The sequence below is a fragment of the Apus apus genome, chromosome 9 (assembly GCF_020740795.1).
Source record: "Apus apus isolate bApuApu2 chromosome 9, bApuApu2.pri.cur, whole genome shotgun sequence".
Lineage (NCBI taxonomy): Eukaryota > Metazoa > Chordata > Aves > Apodiformes > Apodidae > Apus > Apus apus.
Window position 1 is genome coordinate 2,503,085 of NC_067290.1, and position 18,836 is coordinate 2,521,920.

The window sequence follows — 18,836 nt, forward strand, 5'->3', positions numbered from 1 at the left end:
CCAGCCCCAGCTCCTCTTAGAAGCAGCGTGGCAGAGGTGATGGTGACGAAGGGCTGTGAACATCCTTTGGTTTATCCTGTGAGGGAGAGTGGATCTGCAAAGGGCTGGAAGGCTACAATCTACATCATTGGGAAAGGGAATCAGAAGAGACAGATAATAAAGGAAGGAAAAGGAAGAGAAAATAGACAAGCAGAGAAACTTCAGCTTCTGGATTCCCAGACGTTAAGATTTCCTTACAGATCGTTACAGGTTTTAGCAGTTTGTGCTGATTTTGAGTCTGCTAACAAAAACATGAGCTGCAGCCTCATAACTCAGGCACCAGCTTGATTGTGGCTGCTGTGTGTGCATAAGGCTATTTTCTTTCAGTTGTAATGTTAGTTTTGTTCATCTTCAGCAGCATTTACAACAGAATTAGTCAGACTTCCACTGAACTCAGAAGACATGTTTTTTTAATTAAGCTTCAACCAAAGAACAAATGGATTTAAATTACAGGGGAAAAAAAAAAACAAACCTTTGAAAAGTTCAGTAAATCTCCAAACTTATAAAATCTAGAGGTCTGATGAAACCCCCTATACTGGAGCCTTTTTTCAGCTACCCTGTGAGGTCTTCAGTGCCACTGTTTTAATTCCCAACACCTTTAAAATAAAACAGGGCTTATGCCTTAAACACACCTAAATCTGTCTATAATCCCACCTCCTTTATTCAGAACACCTAGTGTCACAGTAATCACACTGAGGGCGCATGGACAGAGTCTAGGTGAGGTATCCCTGGGTCACCCACAGGGCAGGTGTACCCTGGTGAGGCATGTTGGAAACTTTTCCAGGTTCCCCTGGCCAGATGCAGTGAGTGCTCTGGGGAAGGGGAGGATGAGAGAATGAGCGTGGGCGGTACACGGGATTTCACTCTGGTTGGCTGAAGGCTCCTCTCTAAGTAGAAATATGCTGACTTTTCTATGTATGTGATAAATGTGTTTTAAGAATAGCAGTGATTTCTTAATCCAGTTTTGCAAGTACAAACAATTACAATGCCTTGTAAAATAACTGCTTAGATTCCATAGTCCTAATGTAACAAAGATCAAACTGCTTTTCAGCTTCTGATGATCACTTTTATTCTCGTTTGAAGGAGGAGTGGAAGGAATACCAGTTTGAAATCAAATATTTATATCTTAATTTCTTTATGTGAACTTCTGGGGGAAAATATTAGAAATTAATCCTACTGTTTTATTCTTTATTCATGGATGGCAGTAATCGTTGGTGGCTTTAAACACAGTTGTTGTTTTGTGCTATAAATTTGAGACAAGGTTTCTGACAACCCGGTGTATATTACAGAAGAAAAGCAGTTTAGCTCTTCAGGACAGAGCGAACCAGTTTTTACCTAAGACTTTCTACATTAGAGATGGGATTTGCTAGATTCTGCTGTTCTTTTTAAGACACATGGGAGATGGAAGTATTTTATTGCTGTACATATGCAGCTATATTTCAGTTTTGAAAAGAAGAGGAAAGCATATAATGACATTTAAGGTCTATGTGCCCAAAAGAACCCAAATCTGGATCTTCATTTTTAAAGCCCAGTCCCTAATGAACAGTCCTGCAGTGGCATTGAAAACACACAGAAAATAAATCAGCCCAGTGTGACACTGTTGGCAGGAATATTTTTGTGTGTGTATGAAATAATCCCAGGACTCATCTGGCATATGCTGTCTGAATTGTCTTGCATCCCAAGGGTGATGATTCTAATGCAAGGCTCAACATTGAAGGTGTTTACCCTTTTAAAGTAGGAATTACAGAATCTATATACAAAGCTACAGAGTAAAATAAAAAGTTTGAAAACTTGTTTTGTTTTTATAACTGGGTGTTATGAGTTGAATTGCAATTGTATCTTTCCTATAGGTACGGTAGCCAAGATGTGTTTCGGAGCCCACGGGTGGAAAAAACCCAAGCCCTATTTCTCTTCTTTTTCTGTTCCCTCATTTCCCTCCCATCTCCCTATTGTCAGCTGGGGGAAATTGGCAATGAGGTCGTGTGTGCATGCACTTGGGTTGGGGCCAGAGGAACAACCCCAAAAGCCTCCTTCCTGCAGCTGCAATAAACAAGAAAGTGAAATGTAGTTCGTGCCTATGCTCAAAGAACTTGACATTAAAATTTTAGTTGTAGGGGTATTTTTTTTTTTCTTTTGGGGGGTATTTTAGTGCTCTATCTAAGGTTTTTCTTTTATAGCAGGCTTTTAAAATAATGCATTAATTTTCAACAGGATTTTGCTATTGTAGGTAAAATATAGGAGATTATTTGGGGTGTTTCAGTTATTAGTAGCCCAGTCTCTCTGTTACTCATATTATTTCCTCGTTTTGCAAACTCTTCATGTGATTTCTTATGGTCTGAAGGTGGAAGTTTCCAAGCTAATGCTGCCCAAGCTGAGTTTAAGAAAGAGTGAAAATGAGGAAATTATTAAATGCGTTAGAATTTTATCATGCTTTCAGTTTGAATAGCTTTGATACTCTTAACTGCCATGTAAGTCGCTGGAAGAAAACCCAATCCCGGTTTGTTGCTGTACCACAGAAAGTCCTAACACCAAATTTCCTTATGGCTACGGACAGGAGAACTGGTCGGTTCGCACAGCCTGACTGCCAAGCACAGCAGTTCTAGATGCCATTGCCCCCTGCTGGGAAGCTTGGGAAAGGCTTATTTCTAGGTAAAACACACTCAGGGGCAGTATTTTTATTTATTTAATTTTTTTTCTTAGTTTTTCAGGAATTAATGTCATGATCAACATGTTCCTCCTTCAGCGATTGAACAGCAGCGTCTCACAATGTGCGGTGGTGTTAAGACAGAGAAAGCTTTACTTTAAAACTTAGAGAGAACTGTTTCACGTATCCAGTGTTGATCTTCTAAAAAGTATTTGATTTACTCTTTGATATTTTGTATTATAATAATAAGCAGTCATGCTATCAGTCAATAGTAGTTCAAATTCTAAACTTAGGAGTGAAGATGTGAAACTCTTACCAACAGTTCCAAATGAACTGCAATTGGTTCGTAGCAGTCTGAGAAAATCAGTAAGATTGATCCTCCTAAGTGTTTGTATCAGAAGGAAATTGTATCAGATGTTTCTCTGACGTTGGTGGAGCTGGGTGGGGTAGCAGCTGTTGGACTGGTGCAGTGCCTTACCTTTTAGTGATTAATGTAAAAGCAAGGAACTTCTAACACGTGAACATTGTTTTAACAGCAGCTCAGCCAACAGTGTAATGACTGGAACAGGCACTGGACAACAGATCAGTCCTTCCATACACACATTCAGTTCCACTTTCAGAATGTGTGTTGCAGAAGGGATAAGAGAGCAGACAATGTATCCCACTAATTTTCCCTCTTTTTGCTTTTGTTTTGGTAATATTGTGATTCAGCATCTTTACAGAAACTTTCACTGTGAGGGTTGTTGGTTTTTTTCCTCCCAAAATATCTGTCAATTATATTCCTACCATGGAGCCAAGAGCCAAAGAAAAGCTACAGAGTCTCTCCAGTGAGCAGGTGGCAATAGATATGGAGAGTCCACTCTAACCAGAGCTGCTGAAGGGAGGATAAGCCTTTTCTGTTGAACTGAGGTTTTGGCATACATTTTCTGTAAAGTTACAAAGGGTTGTGTGCTCAGAGTAAGAAATAATAGAGGTCAGTGAGTGCAATCTCAGGAATTACGTGTAGCGTGTGCACTGTGAAGCAAGAGGCTGATGTGAGCTGTGTTCTCTTGGTAGTTGAAAAGCAAGTATTTGGAAAAGATGGACAGAACTAATGGACCTATGTTCATACCTAAGTTTGAAGATTATTTCATTGCTCAGGGAGCATATCACACCGGTTTTATGATGATCAGAGGGCTGGAGCACCTCTCCTATGGAGACAGGCTGGGAGAGTTGGGGTTGTTCAGTGGGGAGAAGAGAAGGCTCCAGGGAGACCTTAGAGCACCTTCCAGTGCCTGAAGGGGCTCCAGGAAAGCTGGGGAGGGACTTGGGACAAGGGCAGGGAGTGAGAGGGCAAGGGAAAATGGATAAAAACTGGAAGAGGGGAGATTTAGATTAGACATTAGGAGAAAATTCTTCCCTGTGAGGGTGGTGAGACACCGGCCCAGGTTGCCCAGGGAAGCTGTGGCTGCCCCATCCCTGGCAGTGTTGAAGGGCAGGTTGGATGGGGCTTGGAGCAACCTGGGCTGGTGGGAGGTGTCCCTGCCCATGGCAGTGGGGCTGGAGCTAGATGATCTTTAAGGTCCCTTCCAACCCAAACCATTCTATGATTCTATGATCTGGGCTCCTGTCACTGCAGATGGCACCAGGTGCCTCGGGTCTCCCTCACAGAACAGCTCACCCCTCGCTCCTCAGTGTTTCTCTTGGAAGGGTCCTGTAACCTCTGGATCTCTGTTGATCACCGTCTGGTCCCTGCAGTTTCTCTTTCCCAACAGAACATGATTGTTAGTGTTCTGGTATGCTGCTCAGTTCATTGCCACTTTTCCTGTAAGGCAGCCTGATTGCTCATAGCTGACAGTTACCTGCTTGTCAGGATTTTTTGGTAAAATAACTATTTGAGAAGATGACTGATGCTTTGGACAAAAAGGAGACTGCTTATTTGTTTTAAGCGGCGTATTTCTACCCCTCTTTACCTCTGAATATTTTGTCAGTATCTTGAAAATTATGGAAAACAGTATTTGCATTGGGAAACAAGTCTTTTCTTCACAAAGAACATACCTTTGGAAATAGTGATATGCATAAACCCCACATTTCCATGTGTTAAAAATGTCAGTGGTCATTGTGCTGGGTAGCAGTTGATTTTACAACATGATGGCCTTCTCTGGCTTCAACTCTCCTCATAATACACACCTGATTTTTTTTAGCCTTCATTGATAATAAAGTGAAATTGGCTTCTAAATGCATTGGACTCCTTTTGGTGTGGGTTTCATGAAGAGAGGATGCTCACCTTTGCAGCAGATTGGGTACCAATATCTCCTGTAGCAAACCAGTCTCCTCAAAGCCCAGTCTGTTCCAAGAAAAGGATGGACTTCTACAAAAATGACACAAATTAATTATTGTAAACCAACTTCCAACACAGTGTTGCAGCAAGAGCAGCTAAATAAGCAGAAAATGACTTGGTCTTCTGTGTGTGTGTGTCAGAAGCTCAGTTCCTGGGGGTTCTGATCTGCTGGGCTGTTAAATCACTTTCGATGCTGATTCAAAAGGGCATGTTGCTGAAAGCCATAGCTGGCATGGAGATACTTTTCTGGACTAGATGATGGATTGTGTTTGAGAACTGCGTTGTGCAAATTGGGCACAAAAGTTAGTCTTGACTTCATCATTATTTCATCGCCTGTTTCAGACTTATTGAACTTGATGCAGAGGAAATGGCAGACTTCAAAAATGTTTTTTAAAGTTTCTTTTCAAGCTTTGGGAATATAACCTAGAATATGCGAGTTCTTATTTCAGGAGAATGAGCAGATTTCTGGAAAACAGTACAGTATTTGACAATGATTGATTTATTTAAACGAATGGGTTTTTTTCTTGTCTGTGTCAGTTTTATCCCCACATGTTTGTAATTGTTAGGAATCTTTTCAGAGTCCTTTGCTAAGAACAAGGCTAACTGGAAATGTAGCTTTTAGATTTTTCCAATTCTTGAAGACCACTTTTTAAACATAGCATAGCCCAAAGGAAATGTTTGGTCTGTCGTTGTCTGATGATGAAATTCAGTCGGTTAAGGTCTTGTGATATCTTCTTGAAGTATGCAGAGATTGTAATTGCTTCCTGAAAGTGGTCAAGGAAGTGATTGGAATAGTAGAAAGCAGGGACAGAATGGAAAGTGAGGTGTGAGGGCCTGAGTTTTCAGAGGGTGCTGCAGTTTTGGGAGCAGACATGCCAACTTTGGCTGAGTGGAAGGGCAGAAGTGTTTAGCTAAAATGTACCTAAATGTAGGTAAAATGTTCAAGTGCCTGCAGTTAGATGTTAACTCTAGTGCTCAATGACAGGACAAAACATCAGCAGAAGTCCTCAGAACAGGTCTAAATTTTTCTGAATCTACTATTTCTAACTCAAACCAACTCATTTCATGCAGAGTGAAGCAAAATATCCTGGTAGATTTACTTGTTTTTCACAAGTCTTTCTTGTGAGGAAAGGAACACAAGCATGGATCCTTCACAAGTAAATTGCACAGTTGCAGTCCTGTTTCAGAAGAAATTTTGGCAACCCTATCAAATTATTTTTAGTTTGGACTGGCTTAATGTTATGGGTCCAGAGAGGGAAGAAATGTCCTGCTGGGTCAAATGAATGATCGATATAACTCATTATTCAATCTCTGACTAATGACAGAGAGCATCTGACTAAGATGAGAGCATAATAAGAAAAAAAATAAATAAAATACATATTTAATGTTTATTATCAGGGTACTTTGGTGTAGTACCCAAAATGCAGAGTAGTGATTAATGAGAATTTCCTGAGATGTTCTATTTTATCTTTGAACTGCTACAGAATGGACAACATTCTGGTTTGAGGGGGCCAAAATCATAGGGGGAAAAAAAAAAAGGACTAATTAATCATCAGAATTACTAGGAATGTTTGCTCTCCCAATTAAACCTTAAGTCCAAATGAGGATTTCCTGTGCTATGTGTTGTACTAACTTGCAGAAATGAGCTGGTAACTCACCAGGGACCAGCTGCTGGAGCACATTTCCTGCTCCTGCTGCAAAGAGAGCAGATGCTAGAGCGGGATCACTGAACCTCGTGTGGCCCTTAGATTGCTCCAGGTAGAGGCTGCCAAGCCATTGCTGGGAGATCCAGCATCCCCACTTTGCCTTTTCCGTGGCTTTTTAAGAGAAAGCATCAGTGAAGGTTCACCATCTTCCAACCGGAAAGAAGATGGAAACAAGTTCTCCTGAAGTGCTGAGTCACTCTGACGCTCCCGGCCAAGAGCTGATGCAATTCTGCTTTTATCACCGGAAGATCTCTTTGGTAATCACAGACACACCTCTTGTTTCAATAGCTTTGGTGAAGGACTGTTGATTCCTCAGACCTAACCCAGGCTGAACAAATCACGTTTTTTTGTTCTCTAATCCCCATCTCTGAGCATGAAGGGTTTAAAATCTGAGAGGCTGGAAGGGGCAGATATATCTAAGGACATGTCAGGGGTTTGCCATGGAATTGCCAGGTTGCTCACGCCTAGAAATCCACAGCAAAAGTACTTCTAAAATATAGAGCAGGATTCTAATGTTCTAATGTCAAAAGTCTTAATTTTTGTGCTGTTTGCCACCATAATATGGTTTTAATTGTAGCAGAAATTGAGTGCAAATGCAAGCACTATAAACCAACAAATTCTCTCCATTTTCAGTCACTTTTCTAATGTCATACATAATACCAGATTGTATCATTATAACTGAGCAATTCCTCTGCGTGACTAAGTTAGTAATGTCTTGTTACCCATGAAACTAGGACCAGCAATGCTATTTCATTTACTTTCTGTGATCAGCTTGATAAAGGTGATGCTGTCCTAACAGTGTTAAGCTTCAGCTTTTAAGAACTGTAATAAAAATTTTACTGACTCCTGCATCAAAGGAATAAGCCCAATGTTAGCAAAGTATTATAAGCTGGCATTTGTCTATAACATTAATATAAATGAAAAATTACAGGCATTTTCAAGAGAGTTCAGAGAAATGAGAGATCAATGTGTCGCTTGGTTTACTATTAGAAGCTCTCCAGTTTTAAAAATAATTGATATTCCTTCTTCCACACCCTCCTGCCATAATTATGTAAAGAATCTGGATTATGCTTCCGACTTGATTTAACTGTTTTATAATAAGTCACAAGCATACCTTGCCTACTTGATGATATTCCTTTCAGGTTGTGCCAGTCTTTCCATTATTAAATCATGTTTAGTGTTATATACTGGTTGCTTAAAAAAAATAATAATTCATTTCAAGCTTGAACTTGCTGTGCATTCTCAGCTAGCCATATGTGTGAGGGAGCACAAAAAACATCAGTACGATTTAGCAACTTAACACACTATTTTTCAATTTAATGGAAATCTAGGCTTTTCTTGAAAAATGGAAGCTTATCCCAGCAAGGGTTTCGGGGGGAGAATGAGCATGGAAATGATGAAGATCTACATTTTGGGTGTATGGTCTGTGTGCTGCCCCTCTATTCTTCCCTTCCCACCCCCCGTCATAAACCTGACCCATATGTAGAGAATTTGACTTGAGGTTCCCACAGGAGAAGCAGGCAACTAAAAAGGAAGACTTTTGTCTAAAGGGTAGGAGGGATCCTAAGTTTTACATGCAGCAGTTCAGATCCAGAGACAGGTTCAGGAGTCCTGGTTACCTGCTCTGCAGCTCTTCTGACTTGGTTTTTCTGAAATTCGGAATCGAATGAGGATTGAAAACACAGGTGGCTCTTCTTGTAGCCTTTTGAGTTCTGGATTTTCCCCAGACATCACCCATCCCCTGCCCCCTCATATCCCAACAGAACATCCACTTTGCAGCTCAGTATGACCAGCCATCCTAAAGAAATTTTTGGTATGAATGCTGTATGTTTTGTAGAACAGGGCAGGGATTTTTAATAGCTGAATTGATGTTTCGGGAGTGTTCAAAATAAACAATTCCCCTCTGGGTGACTACATAGAATTCACAGCTGGTCAGTGTACTTGCTCCCCTCCTATGTTTTATACACATTCTACTGCAGGTCAAAAAGTTCAAATGTGGATTTGAAATACCTGCACCTCAAGAAGGTGTCTGAGTTACTGTAAGGACACTAAAATCCCTCTTCCTGGCTTTGTCCTGAAGAGCAAGTATCCAGCAGCTTTATCCAGAAACTCAATTTTCCAGTGTGCTGCTGACTACACACATACATTAAACATACATTTTTACACCTTCAGTCTATAAAGTGACTTGGTCTGCATTCTTGGACATTATATTTTTTCCCTTTTTTTTTCAGAACAGATTATTTAATTTGGTCTTCTCATTCAGTCACTTTTAATCTGCTGTTTGTAAAGAGAACTCCAGGTTTAAGTCTCCAGGTTTGTTTTGGTTTTTTTTGTTTTGGATTTGATTTGAGATTGTTTGGGGTTTTTTTAAAATTTGTTTTGGTTTGTTTGTTTTGTTTTGTTGTTTTTGGTTTTTTTTTGGGGGAAGGGGAAATTAATTTTTTTTTTCCAATCCTATTTGAGGATACCTGATACCTCTTTGGAAGGTACATTGACTATATCTGAAGTCTGCTGTGTGAACACCCCTCACATCCAAGCCCTCACCTCCAAATGCATCCTGTGCTAATGCCTATTGCTAAGAGGAACTGCCAAGTGGTCTCTTATCCAAATACTTACTAGGCTGGGGACTGCTTAATCTCTGAGATCAGGGAGACTTATTCTGTTGTGGCTGTAGACTCTAGACAGTTAAATTTGCAGAAATCCACTGAAGGCAGTTTGCTTTTCAGAAGTTGCTGAGGGCATAATTTGCCTTTTTTGCAGTTTGAGGGTGGGCTGTTTAACCTGAACAAGTTCCAGCTTGTTCAATTACAATTGAACAATATATTTTCCCCATACTTGCTGTGTTCCTCCCAAGAGATGCTTGCATCTCCTAGATGCATGAAAGGATAACTGTATTTAATGTACATATTAAATAAGCTTGTAAATTCTCACATAATTTTACATTTAAAAGTACTATTTGAGGTGTATGTGTATATATAATTTTGTTAGATGCATGTGTAGAAATAAAACAGTCTTTGCTCTTCCCTTTTGTACCTCCTTGAGACACGTAATCTACAAAGCAGGAGAATTGCATGATAAAATGTGCCAGAGTGGAATGCATAATTATTCCAGAGGAGGGTAAGTCAGTTCAGAACTTGTACTGACATTCTTAAGGGCAGCAGGAGTCTTCTTGCCATGAAATTACATCAGCTCTCCATGGCCCCAAGTCAATGCACATGCTTTCCCTTTCTAGTAAAAAAAAAAAAAGGTGTGAAAAATGCTAATGTCTTCAAAAACGTGCTGCAGAACAAAGCTGAGTAAACCAATCTGTATTCTAGTGTGGGGTTCACCTGTAAGTGAACTTGAGTTTGAGGGGAGCAGAGACCGAGACATCATACTTTTAAAACAACCATTTCACTTTTTTTAATAGATGAAGTCATGGCTTGCAAACAGACAAAAAGCATCTAAATAAGAAAAAGAATGCTTCCTTGATCCTAGTTCAGAGACATTCCCATAACAGGTGGGGCAGAGGCCTTTCAATTACAGGTCTCCATATACCTACATTTGTTACAATTCCATCAAGCCACGAGAAAAGACATTTTTACAGTACCTAGCAGTGGATGGGGCAAACAACACCCATTTTCAGGGTTGCTAAAGGATGAATGCTTGGTTGGGATTGTGCAGTAACATTATGAGGGGTAGAATCTGTGTGGAAACACCAGCCAGGTCCCCGGGAGTCCTGAGATGAAGCACTTACTGCTAACTAATAAATTGTCACCACAAGAACCAGTTAACTAATGCAACTCAGCACAGCTCTGATTTACTGTCATTTCCATGTAATAATTAGGCCTGGTTCAGCTGGGGGATAGGGAGTGACTAATTTCAGTTTTCCCACCAGGAGAGGGGAGGAAGGGAACATTTCCTTTTTCTTAAGCTGGAATATCTGGCACTTGGAGCTGTTTGGTGGCTCTACCACAAATTGTACATGGGCTGCAAGCTGCTCTGGCACCTTGGCAGAGGAACTTGCTCACTCCATTCTAGGGGCAGTCTCTCCAGTGTTCCTTGCTGCAGGAGGCCAGCAGAGTATGTGGTCTCAAAGATACATCCGTGTTCATGACATGATTGTCAGTGCAGGTTGCAATGAAAGAAAAAGGTGCAAGAAGCAGAGGCTGCAGGAGCTTGGCTTGAGCCAGCCAAAGCTATGAAGTATTCGGTGATGAGAGATACAGGCAGGATAGAAATCTACTGTTTAAAGGGGCCATCTGGAAGATTTACATAATCATCAGTTGGAGAGATCTGTACAGTAGATCTCCAGTTCCAGCACACTTGGCAAGGGAGGAGTTAGCTTATGGTGTTCCACGCTGGGGGAAGGATGCTTTGCCTCTCTTCTTTGTAGGCTAGAACTCCTCCCAACTTACTGTTGCATATTGGGAGTGAAGCTGTGAGATGCTCGTGTTTTCTTACAGGGGGGAGGGATAAAACAAATACTATCTTCTCACAATGACATCTTCTGATTATCTAAAAAAAGAGAGCCTGATAGCTTCAGTTCCCACAAACAACATTTCAGGAGACTTAAAGGGCAGAATTTTATGTGAAATACTTGAGGGGCAGGGAAAAAGAAGCATCAGCTTATCCTGGTTTTCCTTAACTGCAGAAATACAAACAATCTAACACCTGTGGACCATGTTAATTCTTTGGATGATCATTTTCATTGTTCTGAGTTACAGTAGAAATCAACCCCACCCCTTAGGCTTTGCTGCAGCCTCAGGAGGCACAGCTCCCCTTACACACTGCACATGTAATGAACTCAAGAAAAAGCAGCTCTCAAATTAAAAAGTGGTGAAGTACCACCCCATGTACACTACTTGTTTCTTTTTGTTTCTCATCTGGCTAGACAAAAGTTATTTTGTATTTTCTGCCTAGGCACTTTTAAAACCTACATAGTTTTGTACCAAACCCTCATTCTTAGTTGAGCAAGCAAAAGAACATGAACAGCCAACTTTTTTTCTTTTTTAACTACTCACCCTAGCTGTCTTCATGGTGTCAGAAAGCCTAGATCAGCACAAGGTAAAAATAACAATTCCAGATCTTGCCTTTAACCAAAATTTCAGCTGCTCCTCAGAGCTTATAAACTCTTGAAGGAGATTTGACTGATCTGGATTGGTCAGACACATGTGAGTAAAGTAGAAATGATTAGGAGGAGAGACAGATGCTAACAGAAACCACGTGTTAAGAGTTAAGCTCCCAATTAATCCATTCTCAGTCCTGTCAGGTTAGCTTACATTCTACCCTGTTTCTGCTACCCCTTTGCAACCCATCACTTTTACAGAACAAAGACATAGCCATAAAGCCAGGTACCTTCTCCTCCATATTTTATATCCTGTACTGGGAAGCTTTACATGTCAAGCAATGTGAAGTGGATCCGTTTTTAAGCACCACATCCACCCTTGGAAGCTCTGAGAAATGCCTCTGCTAAGAAAAGTCCAAACTCCAGTCCCAGTGAAAAATACAGTATCTATTTTTTTCTGTGTGTTTTGTTTGTTTGGTTGGTTTTTATATTTATCCTCTTTCTGATTCTTTTTAACAGAATCTGTGGGAAACAAACAAACAAACCTATATCTCATCCTGGGCTATCTTAAAGTAAAACAGGGAATACTCTTTCTGTTGTTCTTGGTTTGTTTTAAAGAACACACTTGATACCCTAGACATTATATGAACTCTTTCTCTTTTTTAAAAAGTTACATTTTATTTGCATTATTTCTTGAAATAGTTTTTGAGCTGCAAGAATCTAACTAAGAATGAGCAAATCAGTGTTTCATGAAACAATGTAAACTGTCATCTTGAGGTGGAATATTCTTCCTTAGAAAAAGAGAAGGAATTAGAGGATATGAGGAAAAGAGGATTTTGTAAATTTGGCTGCTTATTTACATGACTGAATATGTGTTTGGAAAACTAATTACTCATTTTTGCTGCCTGTTTTGAAAATTCTGATATGAGGTTTTAAAAACATCCTGAGAAAAAGAATGGCTTGTTGAGGAATGTCTGCCTGATAAAAAGCATTGCCATGCTGGAGACCAGCACTGTCATTCAGAACTGAAATTCAGTTGTGCTGCCATATGTGACAGTTTGGATCATCTTTCTTCAATCGCTCTGCGTCAATAACCACTTCTAGTTATTTTTGGTGTGGAAAAAGAAACACCACTAGTGATCAAAATTTGCAAATGCTTTGGTTGCAGCACAGCTCGACAGCTTTACTTTGCTGGGGGAAGCAGAAAGGCAGAGCTGACTTGTCCCATGCTGTGTTCTGGGATGGCACAAAGGACAAGGTAGCTGAGTGCCCAGACACGGAGGAAGCTCAGTCCCAAACACTGGCCATTTGAGATCACCTTGGTGATCACCCTCCTGGCCTCCCACTGCCATTTCAGTGCAGCCCAGGTGCCCCACAGGTCCTGCAGCACATCTGCCAGCCCCTGGGTGGCTGTCTTGGCTTCCAAGATCTGATCAGGCAGGAGATAGCTGCAGCAGACTTATGCAGCCACCTGCATCCTACTCAGCCTCACTGGAAGCTGCTGTTGATGGACAGCCTTCTAGGAAATGTATTTGTTGCCTTCAACCAAGTCCTGGCAACAACCATGTCAATGCACAGACAAGGGGCACTGACTTTTCAGTGTTGTAAAGAGGAGCTTTCTTGGGTGTGATCTGTTCATGGAGACAACGTTGGCTCAGAGAAGTGACTTTGTTCTTGTGGAGTAGGAAGTACACAAAGTACATGCAATGTTTACAGAGTACCTGAGTACTATTTTGACTAATTTTTACTGGAGAGTTAGTGGTTGTTTCAAAGGCAGATTAGTCACTTTGCCCACACTTATAATCTCTTGAAATCTGCTTCAGTGTTTTGAATTAGCTTCAGGCCTAATGGTCAGAAAACGGCTCCATCTCAGTCTGAAGCCTAAACTTGATTAGCAGCTCTGTAGGTTTCATCTTAGCCTAACTTAGAAGATGAAAAAAAAAAATGATGGAGTGCTCTACATAGAAAACTGTGGCATCATAAGCTGCATCTCCAGGGAAAAGGTGCCAATGAAGCAGAGATGTTCCTAGGCCAATGTTCATGAGGATGAACGACCACAGACAGCACCACAGCGGGTCACTGGCTGTTCAGAGCTTGCGCGTGAATCCAAACCACCACCCAGTCAATGAAGTAAGACAGAATGGGCTACAAATGGTTGAGCAGACTTTTTATCAAACCTCATTTTTTTTCTGATTAGCATTTTGGGGATGTGTTAGAGATGGCTTAAAAAATGCCTTCACCGTGAAACACTGCGCGAGGAAGATGAGCATGCAGCAGCTTGCATGTGACACGCTTTAGCACGCTTGCAGGTATAAAGAAGTTTTGGCACTCTGGAGAAGCAGTGTGTTATGTACATTGTGTGGGAGGATACACCATGCAGATTTGATTGCATCATCCTGCCCTCTTTTTTTTTCTTTTCTTTCTTTTTTTTGTTCCAGATGGTAAAACAAAGGCTGTAGTGAAACCCGTTTTCTCCCAGGAAGAGGTGGGAGGGAATTTTATATGAGCGAGAAACTTTGCCTCAAGTCGAAATCTGGGGCCCGGACTAATGAGCTACCTGTAATTCACATTGTACTAAATATTGCTGGAACTAGGCATGTACTAATCATGAACCATGCCAAACTATGCATAATTACTATGCTTTCTCTGTAGCAGTAATTAATTTGCGTTAGCAACTTCGATTAATCTTTCTAATCTAAAAGCAAAGTGCTTCTCAGACATGAAAGGCTCTAGGACTGCTCAGGGTTGTTGTTGCTGCCCCGTGTTTCAATCCAGTGGGGGGCAGGAGGGGCACAAAACCTTTAAAAAAAAAAAAAATCAAACTACAGCTGATCTTTGTGAACTGATGAAACCTATGAACAGTTAAAGCATTCTGTTTTGCCACAGAATTCATCATCTAAACTACAGGCTCCTGTACACAGTGTATTCCTCCCAAGAGAAAAGAGAGCTGCCATTAATTCAGTGAGGGAGCTTCTCTGAGGGCTGCTCCACAGAGAGGAGGGTTGCGTGGCCAACAGAGAGACTGAGATTCCATCCTACAGAGGGCAATGCTCTGTGTGGAACAGCTGTAATGCTGCAGTGCAGACTTACCCAGAACCTCACTTTCCTCTGAGCCTGGAGGAAAGCATTGTTCTGGGCATGATTGTTCAACTGAGTCAGGCCTCACTGGCAGGCCAAAAAGGGTGTCAGTGGTGTTGCCTGTGAGTGATTTGGACATGTCTGCTTTTCAGGAAATATATATGCTAGGATCATCAACTTGGGCTATGTTGACAAACAGAGCTATCAGATGTTCATGTACAAACTCCATTCTGACATCACTGCAGATTAAAGTTTCCATACTTGATTGCCAGCCTCCTGGCCCAAGCCAGGCTCTTCACCCAAAGGAATCCAACACTAGGACTTGTGTCCTAGACTTCACATGCTAGCAGATCTGCAAGGAGTAAAATTCCTGAGGCAAAGAGATGGTCTCTAGAAACTCATTACGAATCCCCCAGGGTTTGTAAGTTGTTGCTGTGTGGCTCATTCTCTCCCTCAGACAGGCTAATATTGCAGTTGTTTTTCATGATGCTGATTCAAAAAGGGAATTATTTGCCATAGTTTATTTTCTCACAGTTGTGGTTTGTGTCCAAATATTTTATAATCATAAAGCTACCCTTTTGATATCAGTCAAAACAGACAATATATAGTGATGTTGAAACAAGTTTTGTAGAAGACTTCTTTTTTTTTTTAAATCAGGCATGGGACTTTACATTTATTAGAAGGTGTTCACAAAAATAAGGGTAACATCATGCATATTTCTTTGCAACTAAACCCAGTTATGGTTACAGTTTGGAAATAAATGTAAATAGACAAATGGAGATACAGTAGTACATACACACTCTATTTATGACATTAAATTAGTGTACTGATAACTCTCAGCAATACATCAGGAGTCTACAACCAGCTGATGGAAAGATTGTATAAGGAGGAAGAAACTGCTTCAACTTCTCACATTATTTATGTGGCTGGACGAGAAGGTCGGTGTGAACTGCCTCCTAAATGCGGGAGGCAAGAACAAGTCAAGACTATACCTTGCAGTACAAAACACTTACACACAAAATACACATGCATGGCAACACGCTGGCCGTGGGGGCAGCACGGGGAGCCCCCCTGCTCAACGCTTTATTAACACAGTTCTACAAAGGAGCCTCAAATAGGATTATATAGTTCAGTCACAGTAAGGCCACAATATTACAATGGATAAGGACCTTAGAACTGGCATTCTGTGTTAGTGATAGAACCCTTCCTTCTTCAGAGATTTCTATACGTGTTCCTGAATGGTATCTCAGCAAAGTCCTTTTTTTTTTTTTTTTTTCCCTATTTTTTTTTAGATGTTAACATATTGCTCAGTACAACAGTTAGCACAGGAGAGAAGGTACTGTCACAGGGAGAACAAAACCTAGGTAACATTCACCGAGTGTTCAGACTATATGCTAGGTGCACGTTGATGGAGCTGGCTAATCAGAAAAAAGACTAGCAAAGGATTTCCTCAAGTTTCGAATGGTTTCAGCTTTTGCTTCATCTTCGTTCACAGACGATCGGAAGAAGGAGGACTCTGTGAAACTGAAGGCATTTGTCAGGGACTGCGACTTGCTGCAAGAGAAAAATGCAACATGTTTTGTGTGGTGGCACTGCCTGCCAGCTCCCACCCACATCTAGCTTGGAGCAATGCTGAGAGAGGGACAAAGGCCCGTGAGATCTCGGCAGTTTGCACCTGAGCAAAACACACGTGTCAGTTGGATGTAGCACACAGAGCTGCTGCAACACAGCACCCTCCTTCTGCACCTCGACTGGAGAAGCAGCGTAATCTTTTGAGAACACTCTGCCTTTTTTACAGTGCTGAAAACACTGTATTCCAGTCAATTGGCTGATGTAAACTGGGGCTGGAGGAAAAAGGGGGCCTGCGTGCTAAATCCAAACCACCACCAACAGGAGGATGATTAATGATTGTGTTTGTTAAGGCTGAGAACATTTAAGCACGAAGAAAAATTAGGTGTAGTGGCAAGAGTTTGAAGAATGTATCCTTAAGTTGTAATGTGCTCTCTCTATATATATATTTCTTGGATGTTTGATCATTAATGAAGGCTTAATGACACCTTATATCTTTTTTAAAAAGATCCCCAAATCAGATGCAATTTTTCTTGTCTATGAGCAGTTAGTCTAGCAATGCTGTTCTGTTTTTAGTGCTATCATATTATTACAGCATAAAGTCTCTGTAAGCAAGAATACACATACAAGAAGGAAAATGTCTGAAGTTTAACTCACAACTTGTCAGATAAAATAGTTAAAAAGTAGATTTGAATTTAAATAGAAAACATGAATGAGTGACGATCTTTTGCTGAAGACATCAACACACTAGTAAAACTAGTTCCCTGATTTCATTTTTATCCCAGTCCAACATCAGGATTTCAGTTGCTGGCTATATTAAAAACTGAAAGACTTTTCTTATTCAGATTGTCTTCTACTCTTCATGGTTTGCAACTTCTCTACCTCTAAACTAATAATGTACAGCAAACAGTGCTACGGGCGGTTTAGGTTTTTCATAAATTATAGTTGTGTTAATGAGAATAGACTGATAAATGTTTGTTTGTACTCAGTGAAAGAGGGAGGGTGGGAAGCAGCACTTGACTTGATTAGTAACACAATAAGTAGCCTAATTAAATATTTATTCACAGATTAATAACATGTACATACAGGTTAGGCAACAGCATGTGGGTGAATACAAAGCATACACATGCAAATGGATGGAGTTAATCCTACAGGCAGGAGATCTGAGTCTTGGGGTGGACCTAAAACTGCTTCTGAAGAGTTGGAAAAACTCCTCATATTATGGCTGGCATCATAAAAATGTTAATTTGGCCTTTTTTATTTTATTTTAAATAGAGACAACTGTTCTCTTCCATTTGAAGAAGAATCTAGATTGGAACAAGGAACTAAAGGAAAGGCAGAAAGCTGGGACACAGTACGTGGCACAGTTCTGTACCTGGTCTTAACTGCTTCTCTTAAATGTGAGAAGTTCACCAGTCAAGTTTCAAACTGGTTTAGAGTCTTCCATCTTGCTTAAGAAAATCAGCTTCCCTGTTCTCTACATGCACTTAAATAACAGATGACTTAATTTGAGTTTTATGATTATAAAAGAGAGTAAAGAAATACGCTGTCCTAGGAGGGCAAGGAAAAGATCTTCATCTTTGCATATGGTCACCTAGCACATTTTTCCATGGAATTGTGCTCAGGTGAGGGCTCAGAACTGGTTCACACTGGGATTAGCATATGAGTGGGTGGAAAAAGGGGATCTGTGTAACTTGGATAAAACAAAGACTCCATGCCTGTCTTTGTACTTACCAACACAAGCAGAACGTGTCTGTGGCTCTGCTGGCTATAGTGAGGGTCAGGCTTGCTGGGTTGGAAACCAGCAAGTCCTTGGTGCTGCCTTCCCTGTGGGGGCTGTTCCTGGGCTAAAGCTGTGAGAAGGGCTGGAGCAACAGCCCCTTCTCCTTCCCACCCCTTTCCTGCAGCAGCAACTGGCTGGCTCCAGCAGCAAGTGTGTGCTGTGCCTGAAGGGCTCCTCCAGAAGGGAGGGAAGGATGGACTGTGCCTGTGCCAGTCCCACAGCCTCCTCTGGAAAGGGCTGGTGGGAACACCTTGAGCAGCCAATGCCACCCCAAAGGGGCACCCCCTGGCAGCCACTGCCTGCCATGGTGATCTGGGCTGGTTCTGAGACAGGCCTTTGGAAAGTGGAATCTCAGTTGGAGTGGCTGCAAGGTTAAAAGTTTAAATAGATAAGGCTTCCTCTTTGCTGGGCAGGCGTACAGCACACCCAGGTCATGAGTCAGGGATAGAAAAAGGAGAAGACAAATGTGAAAAAGATGAGGAGTTTTCAGACCTAGTTGGGGCAGAGATTGCACAACTAATACATGAAATTTTGCATAGTGCTTAGGATATAACTAATGATTATTACTAATCATTAACAGAGAACAAGCTTTTTGAGATGTTTTAACCTCATTTTAGACTTAGGAACATAAGTACATTTCTTCTGAATAT

The 18,836-nt window shown here is 41.0% G+C and overlaps 2 protein-coding genes across 4 annotated transcripts in view; both read right to left on the bottom strand.

Moving 5' to 3' along the window:
* Nucleotides 1-18,836, bottom strand: part of TSEN2 (tRNA splicing endonuclease subunit 2) — a 603,350-nt gene that overhangs the window by 126,059 nt on the left and 458,455 nt on the right. The gene's annotated exons all lie outside the window — the stretch shown is intronic.
* Nucleotides 15,340-18,836, bottom strand: part of SYN2 (synapsin II) — a 178,585-nt gene continuing 175,088 nt past the window's right edge. Inside the window, exon 13 of the mRNA XM_051627100.1 lies at nucleotides 15,340-16,388. Coding sequence (XP_051483060.1) covers nucleotides 16,253-16,388 — 136 coding nt within the window. The 3' untranslated portion in view covers nucleotides 15,340-16,252. The remainder of the gene's footprint in view (nucleotides 16,389-18,836) is intronic.